This window comes from Danio aesculapii, chromosome 14, assembly GCF_903798145.1.
Source record: "Danio aesculapii chromosome 14, fDanAes4.1, whole genome shotgun sequence".
NCBI classification, from domain to species: Eukaryota; Metazoa; Chordata; class Actinopteri; order Cypriniformes; family Danionidae; genus Danio; species Danio aesculapii.
Window position 1 is genome coordinate 18,116,891 of NC_079448.1, and position 22,785 is coordinate 18,139,675.

Genomic DNA, 22,785 nt, shown 5'->3' on the forward strand with positions numbered 1-22,785 from the left:
TGACGTCCACATACATGCCTTGTGTATTTTCTCATTTAATGATTATTTAAATATATATTTTCGCTCAGTTAACGTAATTTTGGAATAGCGATAGCATATGACACACAATGAAGAATCGCATTAAGCAAAAGTAGCATTTTAGTCCAAGACTGCATGTTGTATTCTGTTCAGGCATTCGATGACACTCTATGGGGTCCTTCTGGTCGCCATGTGGTGTTGGATAATTCTAGAAGAGCGCAAGAGAGACTTCATCCTACTGGTTGACCAGGAGCAGGGTTTGATCCATTACAGAACATCTAATTGACTTTCGGTTGACGAAAAAACCTAACCAGAGACTTTTCATCAACGTTCATTTAACAATTAAATAAGTCAAACATGTTGTCTGTGTCAAGAACGGCAAGGTTAGTGAGAAATGTGTCGTGCTCTCAGAAAACCTCCAGTGGTGTGTCAGATCTCATTAAAAAGGTAAGTTCTGCAATAATGTAACGAGCTGTCAGATTGATTCTTAAGTAGATTTATTTTATCAGCTAGACATATGTTTATCAACACGACATGTTAACGTGCAGTTATTGTATTTTAGTGCAGTAGGTTTGGTCATGGGATCTGCTGAATTCGTGTTTATGAAATTTAGCCTAAATCAATTATAACAAACTTGGTTTAATAATGTACTTTCTATAAATTGTCGAAATTACGAAACTGTGAAAAAATGTATTTTTTTGTCCTATGGTTCGTTGCGTTAGTAAGGCCCATGCGTTCATGTCGTTAGCTTGCATTGTGACAACGTTACAAAAGACAACGTTAGTTAAACTCAGTTTTAACCAATGCGGTTGTATCTGAAAACATTAAATTGAAATGCCAACAGAGCTATTCTTTTGGTGTTTTGTGAATTTAGAAGATGTGTGGGTTTGAATGACCTTGATAAAATGACACTGAATTATAGCAAGCGTAATAACGTTTTAGCTAATTTCAGTCGGTGTTTTTAGTGTAAACCGAGTCGTTTGTAAATGTGTAACGTTATTCACCAATTCACCGGATTAGTCGTTGCTTCCAAATGAATTTGATTTATGGTCTGTGGTTTTAAGTTTAATATAGCTATAAATATATATATATATATATAGTATACTTTTTTATTATTATCTGTTAATTTTCAGGCTTGTCTGAATGGATGGACACAGAAAACTCTCCAGACTGCAGCCAGACGTCATTATGCGTGTGTATATAAGCTATCTTTTTTTTTTTTTTTAATGTCAAAAGCCAATGAACGAATGTCTAAGGTTCTAGATGTCTTTTATTCAGGTCAGAGGCTATCAGAGGAGCTGTCATTGGCATTGACTTGGGAACCACAAACTCCTGTGTCGCTGTGATGGATGGTAAAAATGCAAAGGTAAGCTATTGTAATCCAATGGAGTTTTAAAAAATGTCTGCGTAACGTCATTCTACACTTGTTTGAAACCTGTAAAAGTTAAACAAAGAAATTGACATCTTGATAATCTAACCAATAGTAACCACAGGGTGTGTATTTTTTTCTTACTGTGTACTTGCAGTATGTGGTTACCTTCCAATATTTGGCTGGCTGTAAATAAGTCCAAAGAGTTTCTACTTAAAAGCTATCATCAAACAGCACGAACATCACCATACATAAAGGATATGCTTCTGTGTTCTCACATCTTTCTGAGTTACCTGACCAGACGAGAGCTGAAGATCTTTGCTGGGATCCGATGGGTTCGGGCTTAATTTCTGTTATTTTAGACTGGGTAGGGCCGGGCTTGGGCGGTAAATGAACATTTCGATTAGTGCGAGAAAGTAAATCGTTTGTTACAACATTAAAATCCATCCCTGCAAAGGTGAAACGAATGATAACTGAGAAGTCAAAAACAGTGAATTTTGACCGGTCAGGCCTGCCGCCAGTTCAAAAAAGGTCATTCTAGCCGCCAAGGTATTTCGCGGTCACTCACACACTGCATATTACGGTAGAGTGCTAAACAAATGTACTGCAAGCTGACAGGGAAGATGACAAGGTCACTCGCTACATTAAAACCGCTGTCATGGAAAATGAAATGGATGTTCTTGGCTGGTGGAAGATGAACAAACAATCCTACCCAGAACATGCTAAATTAGCTAGAACAGTATGCATCCCGGCCAGCAGCAGTGAAAGGGTGTTTAGTGCTGCTCAGTGAGTGCAGGACTGCGCTAAAGTCATTTAGAGTGGATTCAATAATGTTCCTTCACAAAAACACATAGCCTAATCTTTAAATTATAATTAAATATTAATTAAATCATAATGTAGACAGGATATAGACTAATGTTGGCATTATTCTTTTACTATTCAGCTTCACTGTCGCCTTAATGCCAGATTGTGGAGAGGAGTGGCAAAACAAATCCCTCAGAGCCTTTATCTTAATTTAGTTATTGCCAAATACCCGTCATAATTTATTATTTATTTTAATTCAGTTTGTTAAAAAAAAAAGACTTATTTTTATTGATGTGTTGGCAAATTTAAAGACTAAGTGTATGTACCTAGGCCTATTTAGAGTGCTGAGATGTTACAGAGGACTTCTTTTATTTCTTTGTTCCAACTTCCAAGTGGCCTATAGCCTACGTTTGTTATGAATAAATGTTAAAACGCATATAAACGACTCATTCATGAAAAAGGCAAAAGAGCTGTGTGCATGTGCACATTTGAGTAATGTCGGGCTATAAACTGGTTCGGACTTTTAAAAAGCTGTCAATCAAAATGTACTTGTCAGGCTCAGGCCGAATTCTGTCGGGCTCGTGCCCTATCGGGCCAAACTTTTATGGCCCAATTACAGCTCTAGACCAGACTGTTCTTCACTAGAGTTTGAATTAAATTTAAATATTAAAAATTAGACTAGGCTAATTAAAAAAATTGGAGGGTGAATTTCACCTGAATGGGCATAGAAAATTAATTATTCCTTTTTCTTTGCATAGCAAATTAACATGAAACTTTACTGTTGCATAAAAATAATAAACCATCATTTAATTAACAAACTAATTAAATAATAATAAATAAATAAATGAAAGAATTAAAACATTTAAAAACGAACAATTAAATTTTAATTTGCCATTTGAGGCACTTACTGACACCATCCTGCAAGATTCTCTCCTGCTTTACCAATAAAAAAAAATGCATCTTTCGTTTATATTGGTTATTAATGGCCTAAGTTTTGCTCAGTTGCCATCTGCTAAACCCTTGTGTAAATGTGTAGGTAGCATTTTTTTCAGTACAAGCATTGATTGCTTCTTCAAATACTTGGAATATTAAATTGTTTTGTTTTATTTAAATTGGATGATCAACATAAACATGATCAGGGCATTATTCATAACCTATTTGCAGCAAGTCAATGCAACGCGTAGGGCATTATGTGAGCCCAGAGGAGCGTGAGCGGATGTTAGTGAAAACTGATTTTCATTCAAACAAATGTGATATAAACTATACATTTAGGTTTACATTACTGATAAAATCGATTTATTGCCCAGCCCTAGAAGGAGTAGTTTTTGTGCCACAAGTAGCTATGCAGTTTAGCTCTAACCCTGATCAAACTTGTGCTAGATTCACACATCGGGTCCACATCTGCCATGATTGTCATGACCACAGCAAAAATTGTCATTTTACCACAACAGAAAAGCTGCATAATACAGCATTTGTAGCTGTAGTTATAAATTGCTTACTAACGTCTATTAATGTAGAGGTAATGCTTAAAGTAACTATTTGCTAGTGCTTATTAAAATATTTATAGTGTATTTATGTACATTACAGCTACTTTTTGTCTAGTTTTAGTAACGCATTTTCTGTCAACTTAAATGTTGTTTATCCTTTCACTCACAACATTTTTGTGTAGCAGAATTATGTAATTTTCATGTTTAAAAATAGAACACAATAAAAAAAGCTTTTATAATACTGCTTTGTGTGCAGTTTATCTAGAATATAAGGAAGTTTTTTTTTTATTGCAAAAATAAGAAGCTTTTCATGATATTTGTTTTTTGTGCCTGTAAAAGTTTATTGCAAAGCATTAGGGAGCTGCCATCAAAATGTAAATGTGTATAAAAAGAATTTAAATGCGTGCTTAAATTTCAAATTGAAGTATGTGGTGGTTTGTTCTTTACGTACGGAGTGCACATTTTACATTCTTGTATCAGGTTTGTCAGTGATAAGCTTGAGGTCTGTTGCACACTGTATTGTCTGTGGAAAGAATTCTTACATCCATTGTAGACCTTCACTAAATGGATCTTGTTTTCAAAAATAATGTTGATGTTTATATGTTTGTTTTATAACTCAACAGGTTCTGGAAAATGCAGAGGGTGCAAGGACAACCCCATCAGTGGTGGCTTTTACATCTGATGGAGAGCGGCTTGTGGGAATGCCAGCCAAACGTCAAGCTGTTACCAACCCCAACAATACTCTTTATGCTACTAAACGACTGATTGGACGCCGTTTTGACGACGCCGAAGTTCAAAAAGATTTGTAAGACATTTGATTTAAACATTCATCTGTCCATACATTAATCTATACAGCTTAAAGCTTGGTGTTATAAAAATATATATAGAAAATTTAGCTACATGATGTACAACATCTCAGTAATAATGTAGATTAAAACATGTTGTTTTCTAATGAAAGATGAAAATGATCATAAAATCACATGTATAATAAACAAAAAAATAATAATAATGATTAAAAAAAAATTTGTTAAAACAGTAAAAAAAGGAAAAAGACATGCATAGTGTTATCTGTCAGATGTAGCATAGTGCTTATCAAGGAAGTGCATGTCTTGGTTTAAATGTGCTTAATGTTTGAGCACATTTGATCATTTTGGAAACTGGTTTCAGCAGCAGGTGGCAAAGTAGCTGGAAGCAAATTTGCCCTGCTTTGAGGGAACTCTTGAACTTTCACTGGAAACAAAGCCTCTAACTCTTTCAGCGTTTTAGAGATGATCATTTGCTTTGACATGACTACTGAAACTAAGATTTGACAGAATTGCTCTTGAATTTTTTTTATTGTTTGAAGTCAGTTTGTTGATTCAACTGCTGTTTTCAAACATCAATATACAGTTCTTCATGAGTCGTGACATCCCACACCCAGCGAGGAGCCAGCCTCAAAGTAATAAGGGTCCATGTACATATCGCGTCTTTTGCAAGATCAAGTTCATTTCAAATGGAGATGTAAGGCTTTCACACGCGTTGTGACAGACTCTGGTTTTCTAGGCATACCTACAGTGCAGAGCATTAAAAATAACTTTTTTTGAATAATAAGAGATAAGGCCTTTAAAAAGAAGCTTACAGAATAATATCACGCTGCAAGCAGCAGTTTGTCGCCTTTTAACATTGGTTTTGGAAATGGTATGCTTGCTTAGTACTCGGTATACAGTACACATTGACTTCTAAACTTTAGAGAATAGTAAAGGCTAATTTATACTTCTGCATCGAGTGACTCATGCCTTCGCATAGTTGTGCATTTATACGTCTGCATTCTATTGGTGTTGCTCTGCAATAACACCACTTTTACATCACTCCTCCTTTAAGTAAATATAAGCGTGTACTTTATCAGAGTATTTTTTTAATTAAGGAAAATTTTACTTCTACATTACAAAACAAAATATTGTGCTTTTTGCTCCACTACATAATCTATAATAGCAGAGTTATCTTGTTTAATCAGCTTTTATTGTATTTCTATACATTTAAATTAACAAATCAAGTACTTTCGCAAATTAACTCAAGGAAAATTGGAAAGGAGTATTTTATTAGGGTAAACTTATTTTATGTTAGCAAAATATAATTCATCTGTTTTATTGCAATTTATTAATAAAAATGAAACGGAAAAAAGACTGATTTATTTGCCATTCACAGAAAGAATGTGCCATACAAGATCGTCCGTGCCTCTAATGGTGATGCCTGGCTAGAAGTCCACGGCAAAATGTACTCACCCAGTCAGGCTGGAGCATTTATACTCATTAAGATGAAGGAAACTGCAGGTGAGTGTCTAAACAAAAATGGGCTTTTGATTTTATTTATTTATTTATTTGAACCTGAATCAAAAAACTTTTTCTTATTTCCAGAGAGCTACTTGGGCCAGTCAGTGAAGAATGCAGTTATTACAGTTCCAGCTTACTTCAACGACTCCCAGAGACAGGTAAACAGTTTCATGATTCTTTTACTTATCACTTGCATATACATTGTCTTGTGATGTGCAGTTAAATTTTTGGGGATGTCTACATCAATGTACTGCAGTGTGGGTACACAACCATGTATAGGCTTTAACCTTTTGGGATGGCAACCAGTGGATCCTTTGCGGCCTCGAATATCCCATAATTCTTTGCATGCTAGTAATGGCAGGACATTTTTGAAAGAAAACGTTGGATTAAATGTTTGAATAAGGGTTTATTTTATTTTGATATCTAAACCTGTTTTAGTATGTAAAATGTTTCAGCCTACCAAAAAGGTTTTAGTATGGTTTGTGTTTATGCAAGTGAGACAAGTGTGGTGCTTATCGACAAGAGAAGGCACCAATAACGGTCCATACACCATACTAATCAAGCAAAACAACTGATTATTGCTGGTACACACAGCTGATATCAATTATCACAATAATAGTCAATAATCATGAATTATACTCATGAACATCATTAATCGAAATACAACAAAATTGCATAAAAGGCTTATAATGCGAAATAAAGATGAGTAATAAGGATTACACGAATAAAAGGCAGATAATGAAACCCCAAGCAATTTGATGCAAGTATATACAACCTCAGAGATGTGCCATCATTTTCATCTTCAAAAACTGGGGAGCCGGTTGGTCACATTGGAAAACCAACACATGTGTCCGAGACACAACAGGACAAAAGCAAAAAATAACCCATTTCTTACAAAACCCATCTTAAAAAATAAAGAGTATGGCATGTCTTACTATAATGTGATTTTTATAAATGGTTTACATTATGTTTGCATGTATGGATTAAAGGAAATATTTTTTCCAGCTTTTGTAAACCTTGCTTGGACTTCAGATCACTTAAAATAAGGTTTAAAATCACTTTGAAAAAAACATAATTACAAATTTTATTACAGCTTATTAACAGCAGCTGTTTCGGTTGCTAGGTGACAAGATCTGTCCTCTGAGGGCTTGATTGTGTTATTTCAAAATGCTCGGTTCGGCTTGTGTGGGCTTCGAAGGACTCACCTTTTGAAGTCAAGACTTCGGCTTAAATTCTTTGAATATGATTAGCACTGGAGTTGATTAGCACATAATGACAAAAGACACAACATCCAAAGGCTGGTTTTGACCGCTAGTAACTGACAGTACACGGGCATTACATTTCTGGCAATAGAGTAATGCAAGTGGTAATTTGTAATACACAAGATACTGCTTTTTTTTAAGGAAATGACCTAGCTAAAATGGATTTGGAAAGTTTGTTTATTTATTTTTTAAATTTTTTTATTAATCTTCTATAAAAGCTGAGAGATGTGGATCTATATGGCATTTAACCCTATGAGATCTTCTGTATTGCGATACAAACTCTTGTCTTTGTCATACAAAGGGTTTTTATTACATGTGCAACCATAATAAAGTTTATTTATTTATTTATTTTAAAACTATTTAAAAAGGTTGAGTTTCTGCTGTCACTATTTTTTATTGAAGATCAATCTGAAAATAAATTACATCTGCGAATACTCCACACAAACTTAACCTGACAATGTTAAACAATGTAAAGGGCACAACCTGGCCACGCAGCGCCATACATTTCAGAATTCTAAACCTAGGTTTCTATCAGGGTACACACACCAGCGCAACAAGTCTTTAGAAAAGTTATAATTTTCATGGTTTTATTTATAGTTTATATATTGTTATTTTGAAAAATTAGAGCAGAGTTCTTCAGTCCTGCTTCTGGATGCCTTTATCCAGCAGAAATCAACTATAATCAAACACACTGAAGAAGGAGCTAATCAAGCTTTTCAGGAACGTTTCAAATACACAAACAGATTTACTGAAGCAGTGTGTGTATGTGTGTGCGTGCTTTTTAGCATGTGAAAGCAGGGGGTGGACCGATGTTCAGCTAATTGTAAGGTAATTGGGGTTGAACGGAAACTTGTGCCTCTCCTTGCTTTCATACAGATTACTTAAACTGAGAATGTTTGTTTCACAATTGAGTTAAAATATTTAAAAGCAGACATTCTAAGCTTTCAGCAGACTTGTTACTAGTTGTGTGAGACGTATTCGCTGAGTTGGTTCATTTTCTGCCTCAATTCAGATTGAACTTTAATGAGAGTGACTGCATACGCACATCCTTTAGTTGATTATTTTTCTAAAAATAACCCACAACATTTTATTATTTGCTTTTATTTATCAAGTCACTTACGCAATACAAATCTGTTGTCTTTGTTACAGGCAACTAAGGATGCAGGACAGATTGCAGGTTTAAATGTACTTCGTGTCATTAATGAGCCAACTGCTGCTGCTTTAGCCTATGGACTAGATAAGACTCAAGACAAAATGTAAGTATTAGATTTTTATTTATTTATTTTTTTTCTGTATTACCAAAGCAAGTATAAATGCATCCACACCACTTATGGTTAATATAGAAAGAGATGCTCATGACAAATTGCTTTTTACATTGTTGCAACTCTATAAAATTAATAAAAGAAAAACATGCATAACTTTTGATGCATTTTTTTTCCTATTAACATATGTCATGATGATGTATAGTGGATGGTTTTCTTGTGATGCATCGATATATAGCAGAATCGCTGATATGAGCAATATCACACAAATAGCAGAGCAATATGGCTGTATATCAGCACTGGTGGGAGGCCTGCTTTGCCTCGAAGCTGCAGGCCAGTGGCCTCATGTACGAAGACTTGCGTTGAATTCATACTAAAACATTGCATTTACAGCTAAATGTGCATACGCAGTAAAAAATTCAGACGTATTAAACACTGCGCATGCAGAACCCCACACATATTCTTTTTATTCTTTGTACACGTGCACAAACCCTCCCTGCCTCCTCCCCCTAATAAATATGGTAATGACTCCACTTTGGCAAAACCAAATGAAAAAGCAATGGCAAAAGCAAGTAAAAAGAGAAACTTTGAACAGAATGTGAATTAAAGGTGGTCCTATCGGAGGTAGACCGGAGAAAAACTGTGTTATTGCAAGTTTGTCCTCCGGAATTAATAGCAAAAGAAAAAAAATAGAGTGGGAGAGTTTAGCCCATACCTGCCAACACACCTGTTTTTCCTGGGTGTCTACCGTATTTCAGACCCATCTCCATATTGTTCTGTCTCCCAGAATTCCACCGCCCCCCTGGTGCATGTTCTTGCACCAAACCCAACGCGCAACCATCCCCATACCCTCCCCCACTCTTTAGTTCGCACACCAACCCCCGGTTCAAAGATACTTTGTAGTGTGCTATTAACATGATTGCCTCTAGGAGTCGCCAATGGAAATAAAACAAACGCACACAAAAAATGCACATATGCCAGACATGAAGTTGGCGTGGACCAACGCACATTCTCACGCTAAATTTATCGTTAGTAAATCCAAACGAGAGCGTGAAATCTGTAATACGCAAAGTTTTCTGTGCGTACGCAGCACTGATACATGAGGCTGTGAATTTTAAGATGCTGTGTGGTTACATGTGAATAAAATAATGTTTAAAAGTAATGCATAGTACGTAATTAGTCATTTAATTTTGCACTCAGAAAAATGTGTTATATTGCAAAAGCTTTTCAGATTATGTTTTTAGGCTTTGACTTGTGTTTTACTAACTGAATAATCTCACTGTATTCATGACAGAATTGCTGTCTATGATCTTGGTGGTGGAACCTTTGACATCTCTGTTTTGGAGATCCAGAAGGGTGTTTTTGAAGTGAAGTCTACCAATGGAGATACCTTCTTGGGTGGAGAAGATTTCGATCAGCACCTTCTCAGGCACATAGTGAAAGAGTTCAAGAGAGAGGTTTGTAGTCATAATTTGATGCACTTTTGACAATACGTAAAATAGGACTTCTGGTAATGCAGGGTTCTTATGGGTTATGGCATTTTTGGAATATCAAGAAGGTCTATTTGACAAAAGAGAAAGGGTGTTGAGAGGTGCCCCCTGCTGACTACAAATGCCACCCCATGCAGGTTTTTGTATTAAGCCACTTCTGTTAGGTTAGGATAATGTATGTCCAGGAGGTTATCGCAGAATAAAGCTTATCAGCAGCCTGATGCAAAGCCTATTATTCGTTTACTGGACTGTGCCATTAAAATAATATTTGTTGTATTCTCGGCAATCCAGTACGAGTCAAAGTAAATTTGTGAAAGTAAATTTGTTATAAAGTAAATTTAAAGTAAATCAAAGTAAATTTGTTTTAGTTACATTTTCCATAGTGTCCCAAGTTTTTCTAATTTTGGGGTTATAGTAACTAAGGCTAACATATCAGGATAATATAAAATGTAAGAGTATTGGCTTCAAAAGTACCACGACAAAGTGGACAAATGTAGAGAACTGATTGTAAACTAAGGCCGCATTTACACTACACTGTTCAATTGACCCAATTCCGGGTTTTTTTTTTCCCTCTCCCATGTGGCACAGATCGGATATGGCCTATGTACGTGTAAGCAGGAGCAAATCACATGGATTCCGATTTACTCGAATCAGATTCAGGCCTTGTTCATATTTGAAAATTTATGTGATATGAATCGGATCTGTGTTCTCGTGTCTGCAGTGTAAGCAGGTAGATCGGATTTTCACCCGTTAATGCGAGTAGCGCGTCATTAAAAACGGTAACAAATGACGTCCAGTCTGACACCTTTTCAGAACAGACTTTATCCAAGTCACAAACCTTAAATCTCATACATGAGGACTTAAACAGCTTTCTTATTGTCATATAGCACAGATTTTTAAGCATGTTAACAAGAGCGAGAGAGCGCAATGTCTGCCACATAACCAATATAAACTAAAATAAAACTAGTGTATACATCACGTGCATAAATCATGCCAAGGACATTACATTAAGATGCCTAAAGGTTTAAAAAGCCTATATATATCAAAAGAAGAATGACAAATGAGAACCTTTCTGTCATAAACTATAGTAAAACAGCTTGTGAAAGCTGCGAACAGATTACATAAAGGAATGGAGAAAAGAGCACACTTTAATTATCAGCTGTTAGTCAGCGCCCGCTTTTTTTTTTTTCCTGGTCATTGCGCCTTTGCTGTGTGCAGATGATCGGATACGAGTCACTTTTAAAAGATGTAAGCAGGTCATCAAAAAAAATCAGATACAGTCACAAAAACTGAATTGACCATCAAGATCTGCAGTGTAAATGCAGCCTAAATGTAAAGTTTGTAAAGCTGCGATTGAGCCATCAAATATGGGATAGAGGGTGCATTTTGCAGCCATGCAAAAAGAATGTACCTCAGATTTCTGAGCCAAGTTATATCAATAGCCACTATGAAAACAAAGTTCTGCAGAAGTTTGTTCAAGCTAGAAACGTTTTAATATCATGCAAAACACTATTTTACAGTTCTTAGATGTCAGGATTTTGGTCTGTAATTTTTGGCTGAAGTCGGAACCCTTTTAAAGTGATTTTTAACTGTTAAGCTTAAACTTGAGATTTGCGTTCAAATAAAATGTAAGGTTGTCATTGGAGTTTGTTTTGCTATTGTGAGTTAGAGGGATCTAATGTGAAATTTCAATGCAGTCTGGAGTGGATTTGACCAAAGACAACATGGCACTGCAGAGGGTGAGAGAGGCAGCAGAGAAGGCAAAATGTGAACTGTCTTCCTCTTTGCAGGTGAGTGTCAGCATGTGATCAGCTAAAGACAAAAAGCCTTTCTTTAGTCCTTTATTGTAACAACTGTAACAATAGTGTAAATTGATTAAAAGTGCCATAGAATGAAAATCTGGATATTCAGGCATAAAAATAAGAGCATATTATGACTAATAAGAGTTCATTCAGTACATGGAAATGAGCCTCAAACACCATAGTTTACTCTAATCAAGTAAATCATATGAGTGTAAATTCCTGGTGGTAAAACATGCAGTATGGAACATCACACTGACTCGGACAATCTTCATGGGATCATTAATACGCATGTCTCCAGCAACATTTGAATAGGCACAAAATTTTCTAGTGAAATTAGAAAAAATAAACATGTTACATATGATCATTTCCCATGTACTGAACTTGTGAGCTTATTCGTCCCTGCATAGGTATATTTAAGGTTATATATATATATAGATAGATAGATAGATAGATAGATAGATAGATAGATAGATAGATAGATAGATAGATAGATAGATAGATATTGATAATGTTGATTTAGATTTTTACAGACATTTCCAGTCTTCCTATTTAATCCAATGATGTTCAGAGCACAGCTGTCAGACCAAGCAGTGATGTTAATTACAGACATACAGTCAGCCAGTGCTCAGCAGTAGGTTATAGTTCTGAAAGCGTTCACTGGAGCATTTGAAAGCAGCGTCAAGTTCATATACATACGCTCATAGACTGCTTTCAAAGGTCCCGTGTCCGTATGGACTTTTGATTGCATACTTGGATTAGAACGTTGTCCATGGCACACACACAAACTCATCGACAGGGTGCTTTTTTCATTACCAATTGTAAGTCTGTATTTTTACTTTTTGAATAGGAAGATGAGGTAATGAAACCTTAGCACCATCCCTATTACCAGCTGTGCCAAACACAGTATAACTTTGTTCGTTCGTTCGTTCAGCTCTGAATAGCTGAAACAGTCTGTTATTTTTAGTCTAAGAATAATCCGTCCGTTATATAGTTTTAAGGTTAAGTAAAGGTGAGTCTGAGTTTAGTGTTTATATGGTGGTTTATTACAAATAAACATTAAACTCACAGACTCTCACTTTCTTTACCTTTGCAAATGAAAGATTAACATTAATTTTTTATTCTGTTTTTATTTTTTAAGTAAGTTTTAGCAGCTTTTCTGGGGCTTCTTAAATATTACGTCCAAATGGAAATTGAAACATATCGACTGAAATTAAGATGTATATCATGATATAAGTTTTGACCATTGTTGTCCTGCCCTAGGTATATCCATATTTTCATTCTATTGAATCTTGAATGTAAAAACAGCTGAGAAGTTAAGTTTGATTTCCTTTTATTCAATTTCCAATTATTCAAATTGTGCTTGCTTTTCTAATTTATTAAAACAATAAATCCTAGGTTATTATTTTATTGATTGTTTAATAAGTTTTGAGTGTAAATAGTATGAATTACAATATCTTAATTTTGCACATAGACTGACATCAACCTGCCATACCTGACAATGGATGCTTCGGGTCCTAAACACTTGAACATGAAGCTTACGCGGTCTCAATTTGAAGGTATAGTGGCAGATCTCATACGCAGGACAGTCGCACCCTGTCAGAAGGCTATGCAAGATGCTGAAGTCTCCAAAAGTGACATTGGCGAGGTTTTACTAGTTGGCGGAATGACCCGAATGCCGAAGGTAAGCACTAAGAAAAGCTTTAGATTGTTTTTGATGAATTCTGTAAATTAACTTCTTGTTTTTTTTTTCTTTCTCTCTAATCTTAGGTCCAGCAGACAGTTCAGGATCTGTTTGGTCGTGCTCCCAGTAAGTCTGTTAACCCAGATGAAGCTGTGGCCATTGGGGCAGCCATCCAGGGAGGGGTTCTTGCAGGGGATGTGACCGATGTGCTCTTGTTGGATGTTACCCCACTGTCTCTTGGCATTGAGACTCTTGGAGGAGTCTTTACCAAACTCATCAACAGAAACACAACCATTCCTACCAAAAAAAGCCAGGTAGGTGATTTAAATTTTGCCAAAACATCTGCAGTGCTTTTTATCCGTTAATAATTGAGATCAATCTGCTATGAGAACTAGTAAACACAAATCCTGTCTGTTAAAATTGCAAAAGAACATCTTAACATAAATTCTGATTGTTTGCTAATAGGTCATAATATTAAAATTCAGTTACATGGAGAATGTTCTTTCTTTTTGGCTAAAGTTTTCTAAAGCTTGTTTCTTACTAATGTATAGTGGAAAGGATTTGTTTTTTTAATTTTGATTAAACCATGAAATCTGAATTGTGACGCAGATTCAGAGTTACAAAAATCAACACTAGGTGGTTTTCAATGACCAAACCGTTAAAAATATTACAGATGTAACCATTAGCTGAGCAACATGCATTTTAACACTGTTCTATCAACACGCAATCTAACAAGATTCCAGAGGCAATCAGTTTCACTGTCTCCACATGATGCAACATGACAGAAACATTTAAATACAGCCACTTAAAAACAGAGAATAGTGTGCTCACTGCACTTCATCGAAATGGTAAGGTTTAGAATCTTATTACATATTAAACCATTATTATTGAGTGACTGATATTTGTTGGTTTGCAGTCCGCGTTTGTAGTCACAGTTCTAACATTTTAAAATGTTTATATTCTCAAGATCTGAGGTAAACTATCTGCTGATGCTTTTAAAATGGCAGTAAATGTCACATAAATTGGCATTCAAACTCACATTGGTAGCATTTAACACATAAAATGTACATAATCAGTACCTAAGATGATGGTTATAGTAATTTATGCTGCTGTTCAGCCATGGCAAATGCTAGCGTTTCGTCTGTGTTTTGTTTACACTGCAAGATGTATCAGCGACAGGGTGGTTCACACTGCATGACTTTAAAATAAGAAGAATTGCTGACAACTTTGTCCAAACTACGTTTCACAACCAAACACGCGTAAGAAGAGATGGAAACAACGCAAGGTCACGTAATGCATATCTTATTATTAACTACATAATGGAAAATGTACTTACTTTGCTCACCTGGCTTTGAAGTGAGCAATTGCTCTTAAACTTTTTTTTATTTTTCAATCCAGTTGTGCGTATTTCTCAGACTGGTGCTCCTGCCAAATTTCCAGTAGTTTTTCCTCAATTTCTTGGGTCCAAATAAACTAAAAATGAGCGCTTTTAACGTCTCCCCATACCTCCAGCTGGCATGCAGGTACCTACAGTAGTGAATGCTGCGATCTCATTGGCTGTAGGGGATCGCCAATGTTATTTTCAATCAGAACACTTTTCACACTGCATGACTCTCTCAGATGGCGTCTTTGCCTGTTCATACTGTGTGATTGTTACTCGCGTGAACGAGCATCGATTTGCCTGTGATTTCAGGCATTTGTCTGCGATTTCTCAAAACCTGTCACAGAGTCGAAATCGGGGCTAAAATCATGCAGTCTGAACTAGGCTTAAAACCACCATTGCCGTAAAACTTGTCTTAGTGAAGCATTTTGGTTCTCTCTCGTTAACTGCAGGGAAAGTTAAACAAAATCACTTATCGATTTCATAAATCTCATAATACCAGCCATACGTGTAAAGCACAAATAATGTCTTCCAATTCGGTCAAGTCCAGCGGACGCCATGCTTGAACCAGACTCCATCATTGTAAGTTTCTTGCTGTTCTGTCTGTTCCGCTGCTACGTTTGTAGGTGTTTGCTCATGCTTTATTTTGCAGTCTGAAGCGCGTCAAACAAAACGTCCAATTTGCGCCACAGGATGTCTAATCGCATCCTTTTTTCTTTGACTTCACATGTAAATAACTCGTGCTTCATCCGCGTCTACTTACTGCACAGGCTGCACAGTGCTCCCATGTAATTTAATGCTTGTGAGATGTCATTTTCGAGAGACACTCCAATGCATCACGTGCGCTGCTGTGTATGCCATGTCTACAAGTCATGTAAAACATTTAATTGCAAATTGAAATAATCATATTTTGATTAAATGGTTTGGAATTTGATGTTTTATGAGGTTATTCACATTTTTTGCTATTATTTTGCGTTTAATCGAGAAATTTGCGACTTGTTTTTTTGCGTTGGATTCAGCGATCGCGAAAAACTAGGGGGTCTGGTGTATATATACATATGTATGTGCTAGAGCCACTACTTGATTTCACCTGCTGCTTTCTTAAATTATTCTGCCTCTCTAAATGGGGACAATAAGTTAGTGTTTAGGGATGTGATATGCAAAACTTTTTCAGCTGAATTCTTTACTTTTGTATTTAAAAGCTATGTGTTTGTTTTAATGGTCATTGTTAGCACTAATTCATGCTGCTGATTTTTAGGTGTTCTCTACTGCGGCTGATGGACAAACTCAAGTAGAGATTAAGGTTTGTCAGGGAGAGCGAGAGATGGCTACAGACAACAAGATTCTGGGACAGTTCACTCTGGTATGTATGTGCCTTAGAAGAAAATATTGACATAATAGTGTGGATTTAAATTTGATAATAATATTATGACCCAAAGTGCTGATTTGTTCAATTTGTGTACTGAACAGGTTGGAATCCCTCCTGCTCCTCGTGGAGTTCCACAGATCGAAGTTACCTTTGATATAGATGCTAATGGTATAGTACATGTCTCAGCTAAAGACAAGGGCACTGGCCGAGAACAACAAAGTAAGACCTAAATAAAATAAGATTCAGTAAAGACATGTCTTTTATCAATGTTCTGTATTTTAAATTGCTCAGTTTTGAAGTTTATTGTTATGGGATGCTATTGCTCAATTTTAACCAGTTGTCACACTGTTGGTTGCTGTTTTAAGACTTGGTTATATATAAGTAGTGGGGCTAGCAGTTCACAGTTTCATTAATGTAGAAAAGGGTACAGAACAAACACCAAAAACAGTAACTTTTTGAATTTTGTTTTTGAAATGTCAAATATTTCAGTCATGTTTGTTATTTTCACTTTTACAAATCCATTCAACTTTGTTTAAATATCCAGATTTACTTCCACACATTGTATAAGTGAAATTGTTTGTGAAAACCATTACAGGCTAAGTTTTTTCCTCCATTATCTTTATTCAGTTGTCATCCAGTCATCTGGTGGCTTAAGCAAAGATGACATTGAAAACATGGTCAAGAATGCTGAGAAGTATGCAGAGGAGGACAGGAGAAGGAAGGTGATGTCTGTTTTAATGTGTTAATTCAAGTCCTGTGCTTTTTTTTTAATTATTATTTAAAACTAGTTTTGTTTTTATTGGATTTATTTTTAATTTTTTTGCAAGTTGCAAGTATAAACACTTTTTTGCAAAGTGTAAATAATCATTTTCATTTAAAGGATCGTGTTGAAGCAGTCAACATGGCTGAGGGTATCGTCCATGACACAGAGTCAAAGATGGAGGAGTTTAAGGATCAGCTGCCAGCTGACGAGGTCAGTCATTCACTGGTTTGTTGTTATCCCTGTGAAGAAAATGTTGTTGTATAACACTGATAATTGTTTTTGTTTTTTTTTGTTTTTTGTAGTGTAACAAATTGAAGGAGGAGATCAGTAAAGTACGAGAGCTTCTCTCACGGAAGGATACTGAGACAGGAGAGAACATAAAACAGGCAGCCACAAACCTGCAGCAAGCCTCACTCAAACTGTTTGAGATGGCATATAAGAAGGTATATTCAAACTTTTTACTTCAAATCCTTTTATTTCAAATCTTTTTTAAATTTGATATTGTGAATATGAGGCTGCTGAAGCATGAAAACGCAAGTCTTAATTATTTAGTCACTGAATATATAAAGTAATATTAAATAGAATTTATCTTACCAAAAAAGACAAATTACAGACTTTATTTGTTGAACCTAAACCTTCTTAATCATCAGCACACGATGTGAGGACTGAGACGATATTATTGAATATTGAGATTAGGCGTGGTCCAGTATGAGATTCTGACGGTATTATAAACTTGGATTAAAGTATCACGGTATTGTGCTCACTGCTCCTCTTTTTAAAGGTCTGGGTTAAACACAAACTTTTTTGCCCTTTGTAAACAATATATTCTACTTTTTTTTTTGGAAAGATTTGATATTTTGGAGAAGTAAATTTGAATTTGAATTATAACACTATAATAATTCAAATGAATCATTGACTTCTGCTGTCTTCATTCGTTTCAAAAATACTGATTTATTTACAATTTAAAAACAAAACAAAAAAAAATCATTTTAAAGTAAAAAAAAAAACACTGATTTCATTACAATTTAAAACAACACCTTTGGATATTTTTTCTGCTGTAGATTCTGTTCTAAAAAATAATAAAAAATCTTACACATACTTTAGGAACGGTATTACAGAAAGTTTTGGTGGTTTTAAAACCTTGAATTTTCCAAACCGCGGTATACCTTGAAAACGGTTATCATCCCATGCCTAATTGAGATTTTCAAAAGTGATTATCAATAAACACCTATATATTTTTAATATATTGCTCAGCACTAATGCCTTCTAGCATTTCAGAAGTGTTGTTGTTAGAGCAACGTTAACAAAGTTTAAATGCATGCCTATGTTGAAGATATGAGCTGTCGGTTATGGTGATCACTAGATGTAGAAGTGTAAATCAGGCTTTATCAGCTTAACATGGCTTAATGCAAAAATAAAATCTTATTTAAAGTCCACATTTGGTATACATTTTACTAAATACATTTGCTTACGGGCAAGTGAATGAACCCAGGATGTGTGTGTGTGTGTGTTTCTGTGTACGTACTAGGAATACGTAGACGACTCAACGTATGTCAACAAACATTAATCATTTTGATCACATAACCTGCAAAGTCATGATTTGACCATAATTAGAGACAACCCTCCGGATTGCGGTTAAAGGAAACGAATATGCAGATTATGATGGAGTGCAAATGACGTTTCACAAAATGTAACACTTCATGTAGGCTAGTGATGCACTGATGGGTCATTACATTGAAAGACTGGTAGGTTTGGGAAACTCCGAAGCGATGCCTTGAGACTGGGATTCTTTAAGAACTTGCTGATTTTGCTGCAGTCATCCAAGTTTGACTAAGGCAGTGTTATGATGTATTTTATATACTTAAAGTAGCCAGTCCTTGAGCTTGAAGCCCTTAACAGTCCCAGGACTGACCCCTTAACAAAACCGTGAATGGCAATAATGAAACTACCCCCACTATGCACTTGTAGCAAAGACAACAACACTTGAAATTGTAATGTAGACTAAATTATTGATGTACTTGATAAAAAAGGTCAGACAGATGGTCACCTTAGAATTATAAGGTTCTATCTGACATTTTTGTCAAAATTGAGTTATTGACATTCTTATTAAATGACAACTTATTTACATTTGTGTTTTTATAAGTTGTTTACTTTTTATTTAATTAACAAATGTACACATACTGTTGGCTATATGGAATGCAAAAACTTTGAAGCTCAATGTCTCAATCATTCAGAACGCAGATAGAACCATATAGTTCCAAGGTTACGAGATGTATTTAGTGTTATATTTTGAAGCTTTAACATGCTGGCCACTGAATACATTTAGAAACTGCATATTGTGCTGTTTGCTTTGCCTGTGAACAGCTGAGCTCCTTGTTAAAGCCTATCGCACACCATTTTCTGTTAATTTTTTTCACATTGCTTAATGCATAAACAATGTAAAGTATTGCGACTTAAAAGTCCCAACAGTCACGCCTCTCCTGTTTCCAAAATAGGAGTCTCACATTTATAGAATGGACCCAAAAAATAAGGTGAAAAAAAAATCACATTGTTGTAATTTCACTGGGAAACGTGGCCAATCAAAAGCAGTCTGGTACATGCATAATGTTAGACTCATAGAATTTACATGAATGGGGAAAGATGGTGTTTGAAGATCATAGCATTGCCATTTGCATCTGCTCTTATTCAACTAAGTATATTCAGATTTCCATTCTATGGCACCTTTAATGTGAAGTTAGATGAAAATGTTGTACAGCATATGTCATGTTACACATCGCAAATGATATTTTTGATATCATGATAAATCCATATGACCTGCTCTTTAAATGCACTGTGTATTTTTTCCAGTGTTAAGCTGAATTTGTGGAGTTGATGGAAGATGATGCTTTTGAGCAGGGGTGCCCAAACTCAGTCCTGGAGGGCCGGTATCCTGCAAAGTTTAGTTCCAACCCCAATCAGACACACCTGGGCTAGCTAATCAAGCTCTTACTAGGCTTTCTAGAAACATCCGTGCAGTTGTGTTGAGGCAAGTTTTAGCTAAAATCTGCAGGACACCAGTCATCCAGGAACGAGTTTGGCCACCCTAGCCCTTAAGTCTTGCTTGTTGTAGTTATTGCACTCTATTTATTTATTTATTTTTTTAAATAGTTTTGTTTGAAATTCATGTCGAATAAGCACTTTCTAAAGTTAAAGGACTAATTAAAAAAACTGCTATTAGAAAAACATAATAATAAAAAAATTAATATCTGCAGCCCTAATAACAACTGTGATTGTTTTATGAATCTATTTGAAATGTTAATTTTGTTACCCATTTATTTTATGCTTCATATGTATTTTTGTGCATGTATGTGTAATATTTCCTTTACCTCATGAATTGGTTTGTGGTTCACAGATGGCCTCTGAAAGGGAAGGTAGCAGTGGCTCCAGTTCATCAGGAGAAGCAGGAGAGAAGAAGGAGGGTCAGCAGTAAAGCCTCTGACTGTTGAGATTGTTTGTGGAACTGAATGGCTTGGGAGCGTGAATGGGTTTTCCTGAGCAGCGTATGCAAAATATTCTCAAACATACTGTGTTTTTGGCAGTAATTTCTACAAAAGAAATTGTCCCTTCTCCACATTTACCTCCCTTACATTGTTTTACATTCATTTATGTTTGCTGTAAATCTGTATCAGTCTTGGAAAATAAATGTGCAGCATGTTCGATTTGCCACCGTGGCTTAAAATCAGTGCAATACATGTTAGCTTGACAAAATACATGCTCACCGCAGGCACGATCCTATAGCCATTTAGATATACATTCCAGCCATTTGGCCTCAGTGTTGTATTGAGTGATGTTTTTGAGTTTATTTTTATTATTACTGAAAATTTGTGTGTTTTGACCTGATGAGGTGGAATGCATGTCTGAATGGCTTTGGGATGTATTTACAGTGAGTTTATAATACTAGGGCTTAAGTGTTTCAAGAAAACAAAGTTTTATTATTATTATGGTATCTGTTCTATCAATTCTCCTTGAAAATGCATCAATTTCAAGCTTGTGCCAGTCAGTTTGGAGTTGAAATTGAATTAACTGAAACTGAATTAAACTAGGTAGTGTGGAATTGATAGTCTAATTGTCGATTTTTTTCATACAGATACTAGTGCACATAGTACATTAGTATGTGCGTCAGCTTGACATGTATCTCCAGACTAGATGATATTTAAAATGGATGTTCAAGCAAACAGAGGTTTAATTTTATATTAATCTATGTATTGCTGTTATGGACAATAGTGATTTATTACAAGTCAGGCTGTCTTAAGTGAAGGATCAACTACTTATTGTCATTTCCTTGCTGCAAAATATAACACAATCCCATATTCTCTGCTTTTTCTATATGACTTTCTGGTTCATTAAAGAAAAATAAAAACTAACCACGGTTGCTCTGTACAAAAGCTGTTGTCTGTTTAAAAAAAATTGTAAAATGTTCAAAATGGAATTCAATGAATAGATGGGCCTAAAGTAAACTTCCAATTCTGTCTTTTTATAATAAAATGTGTATTTATCAGCTGAACTATGTTTATAGTAGTGTGTCCTGTTCCCACAGCACTAAACATTTTGAATGCTTTTTTAAAATTAGGGTACCTAATTTGTGTCTTGGAATTGTATGGATTACGATCAAAATACCCAAGTGTACCCTACTCAAATGTCTTAACTTGCATGGATTAATTATTCACCGAACTGCATGTCTAAAATTCTTCACAAAAGTTTGGAAATGTGAGTGTGGAAATAATGGGATACAGTGCATCCAGAAAGTATTCATAGAGCTTCTATTTTTCCACATTTTTTTTTGTTAGACAGCCTTATTCCAAAATGGAATAAATTCCTTTTATTTCCTCAAAATTCTGCACACAATACCCCATAATGATGATGTGAAAAATGATTTTTTTGAAATTGTTGCAAATTGAAAAAAAATAAAATAAATAAAAAACCTGAAAAATCACATTAACACAAGTATTCACAGCCTTTGCTCAATGCTTTGTTGATGCACCTTTGGCAGCAATTACAGCCTCAAGTCTTGAATATGATGAGACAAGGTTGGCACACCTGTCCTTGGGAATTTTTGCCCATTCTTCTTTCGTTCATCTTTCCCTTTATCCTGACTAGTCTTCCAGTTCCTGCTGCTGAAAAGCATCCCCACAGCATGATGCTGCCACCACTATGCTTCACTGTAGGGATGGTACTGTATTAGCCTGGTGATGAGCGATGCCTGCTTTTCTCTAAACGTAACGCCTGACATTTACTCCAAAGAGTTCAATTTTAGTCTGGTCAGACCAGAGAATTTGGTTTCTTATGGTCTGAAAGTCATTCAGATGCCTTTTTGGCAAATTCCAGGTGGGTGGTGGCTTCCTTCTGGCCACTCTACCATGCAGGCCTGATTGGTGGATTGCTGCACAGATGGTTGTCCTTCTGTAAGGTTCTCCTTTCTTCACAGAAGAACACTGGAGCTCAGACAGAGTGACATTGGGTTTTTGATCACCTCCCTGACTAAGACTCTTCCCCCCCGATCACTCGGCTTAGATGGCTGGCCATTTCTAGGAAGAATCCTGGTGGTTCTAAACCTCTTCCACTTACGGATGATGAAGGTCACTGCTCATTGGAACTTTCAGAGCAGCAGAAATTTTTCTGAAACCTTCCCCAGACTTGTACCTGACTCGGAGGTCTACAGACGATTCCTTTGGCTCCATGCTTGGTTTGTGCTTTGACATGCACTGTCAACTCTGGGACCTTACATAGACAGGTGTATGCCTTTTCAAAT

The 22,785-nt window shown here is 35.7% G+C and overlaps 1 protein-coding gene across 1 annotated transcript; it reads left to right on the forward strand.

Annotated features, from left to right (window-relative positions):
* Positions 1-212: 212 nt before the first annotated feature.
* Positions 213-21,540, forward strand: hspa9 (heat shock protein 9). Its single transcript, XM_056472482.1, has 17 exons — positions 213-465; positions 1,152-1,210; positions 1,297-1,384; positions 4,302-4,483; positions 5,863-5,987; positions 6,072-6,145; positions 8,399-8,505; positions 9,806-9,968; positions 11,699-11,791; positions 13,275-13,484; positions 13,571-13,798; positions 16,124-16,228; positions 16,336-16,453; positions 16,862-16,956; positions 17,115-17,207; positions 17,300-17,440; positions 20,389-21,540. Exons 1-17 carry the CDS (start codon positions 376-378, stop codon positions 20,464-20,466), a joined length of 2,049 nt encoding a protein of 682 aa, XP_056328457.1. The 5' UTR covers positions 213-375; the 3' UTR covers positions 20,467-21,540.
* The last annotated feature ends 1,245 nt before the right edge of the window (positions 21,541-22,785 follow it).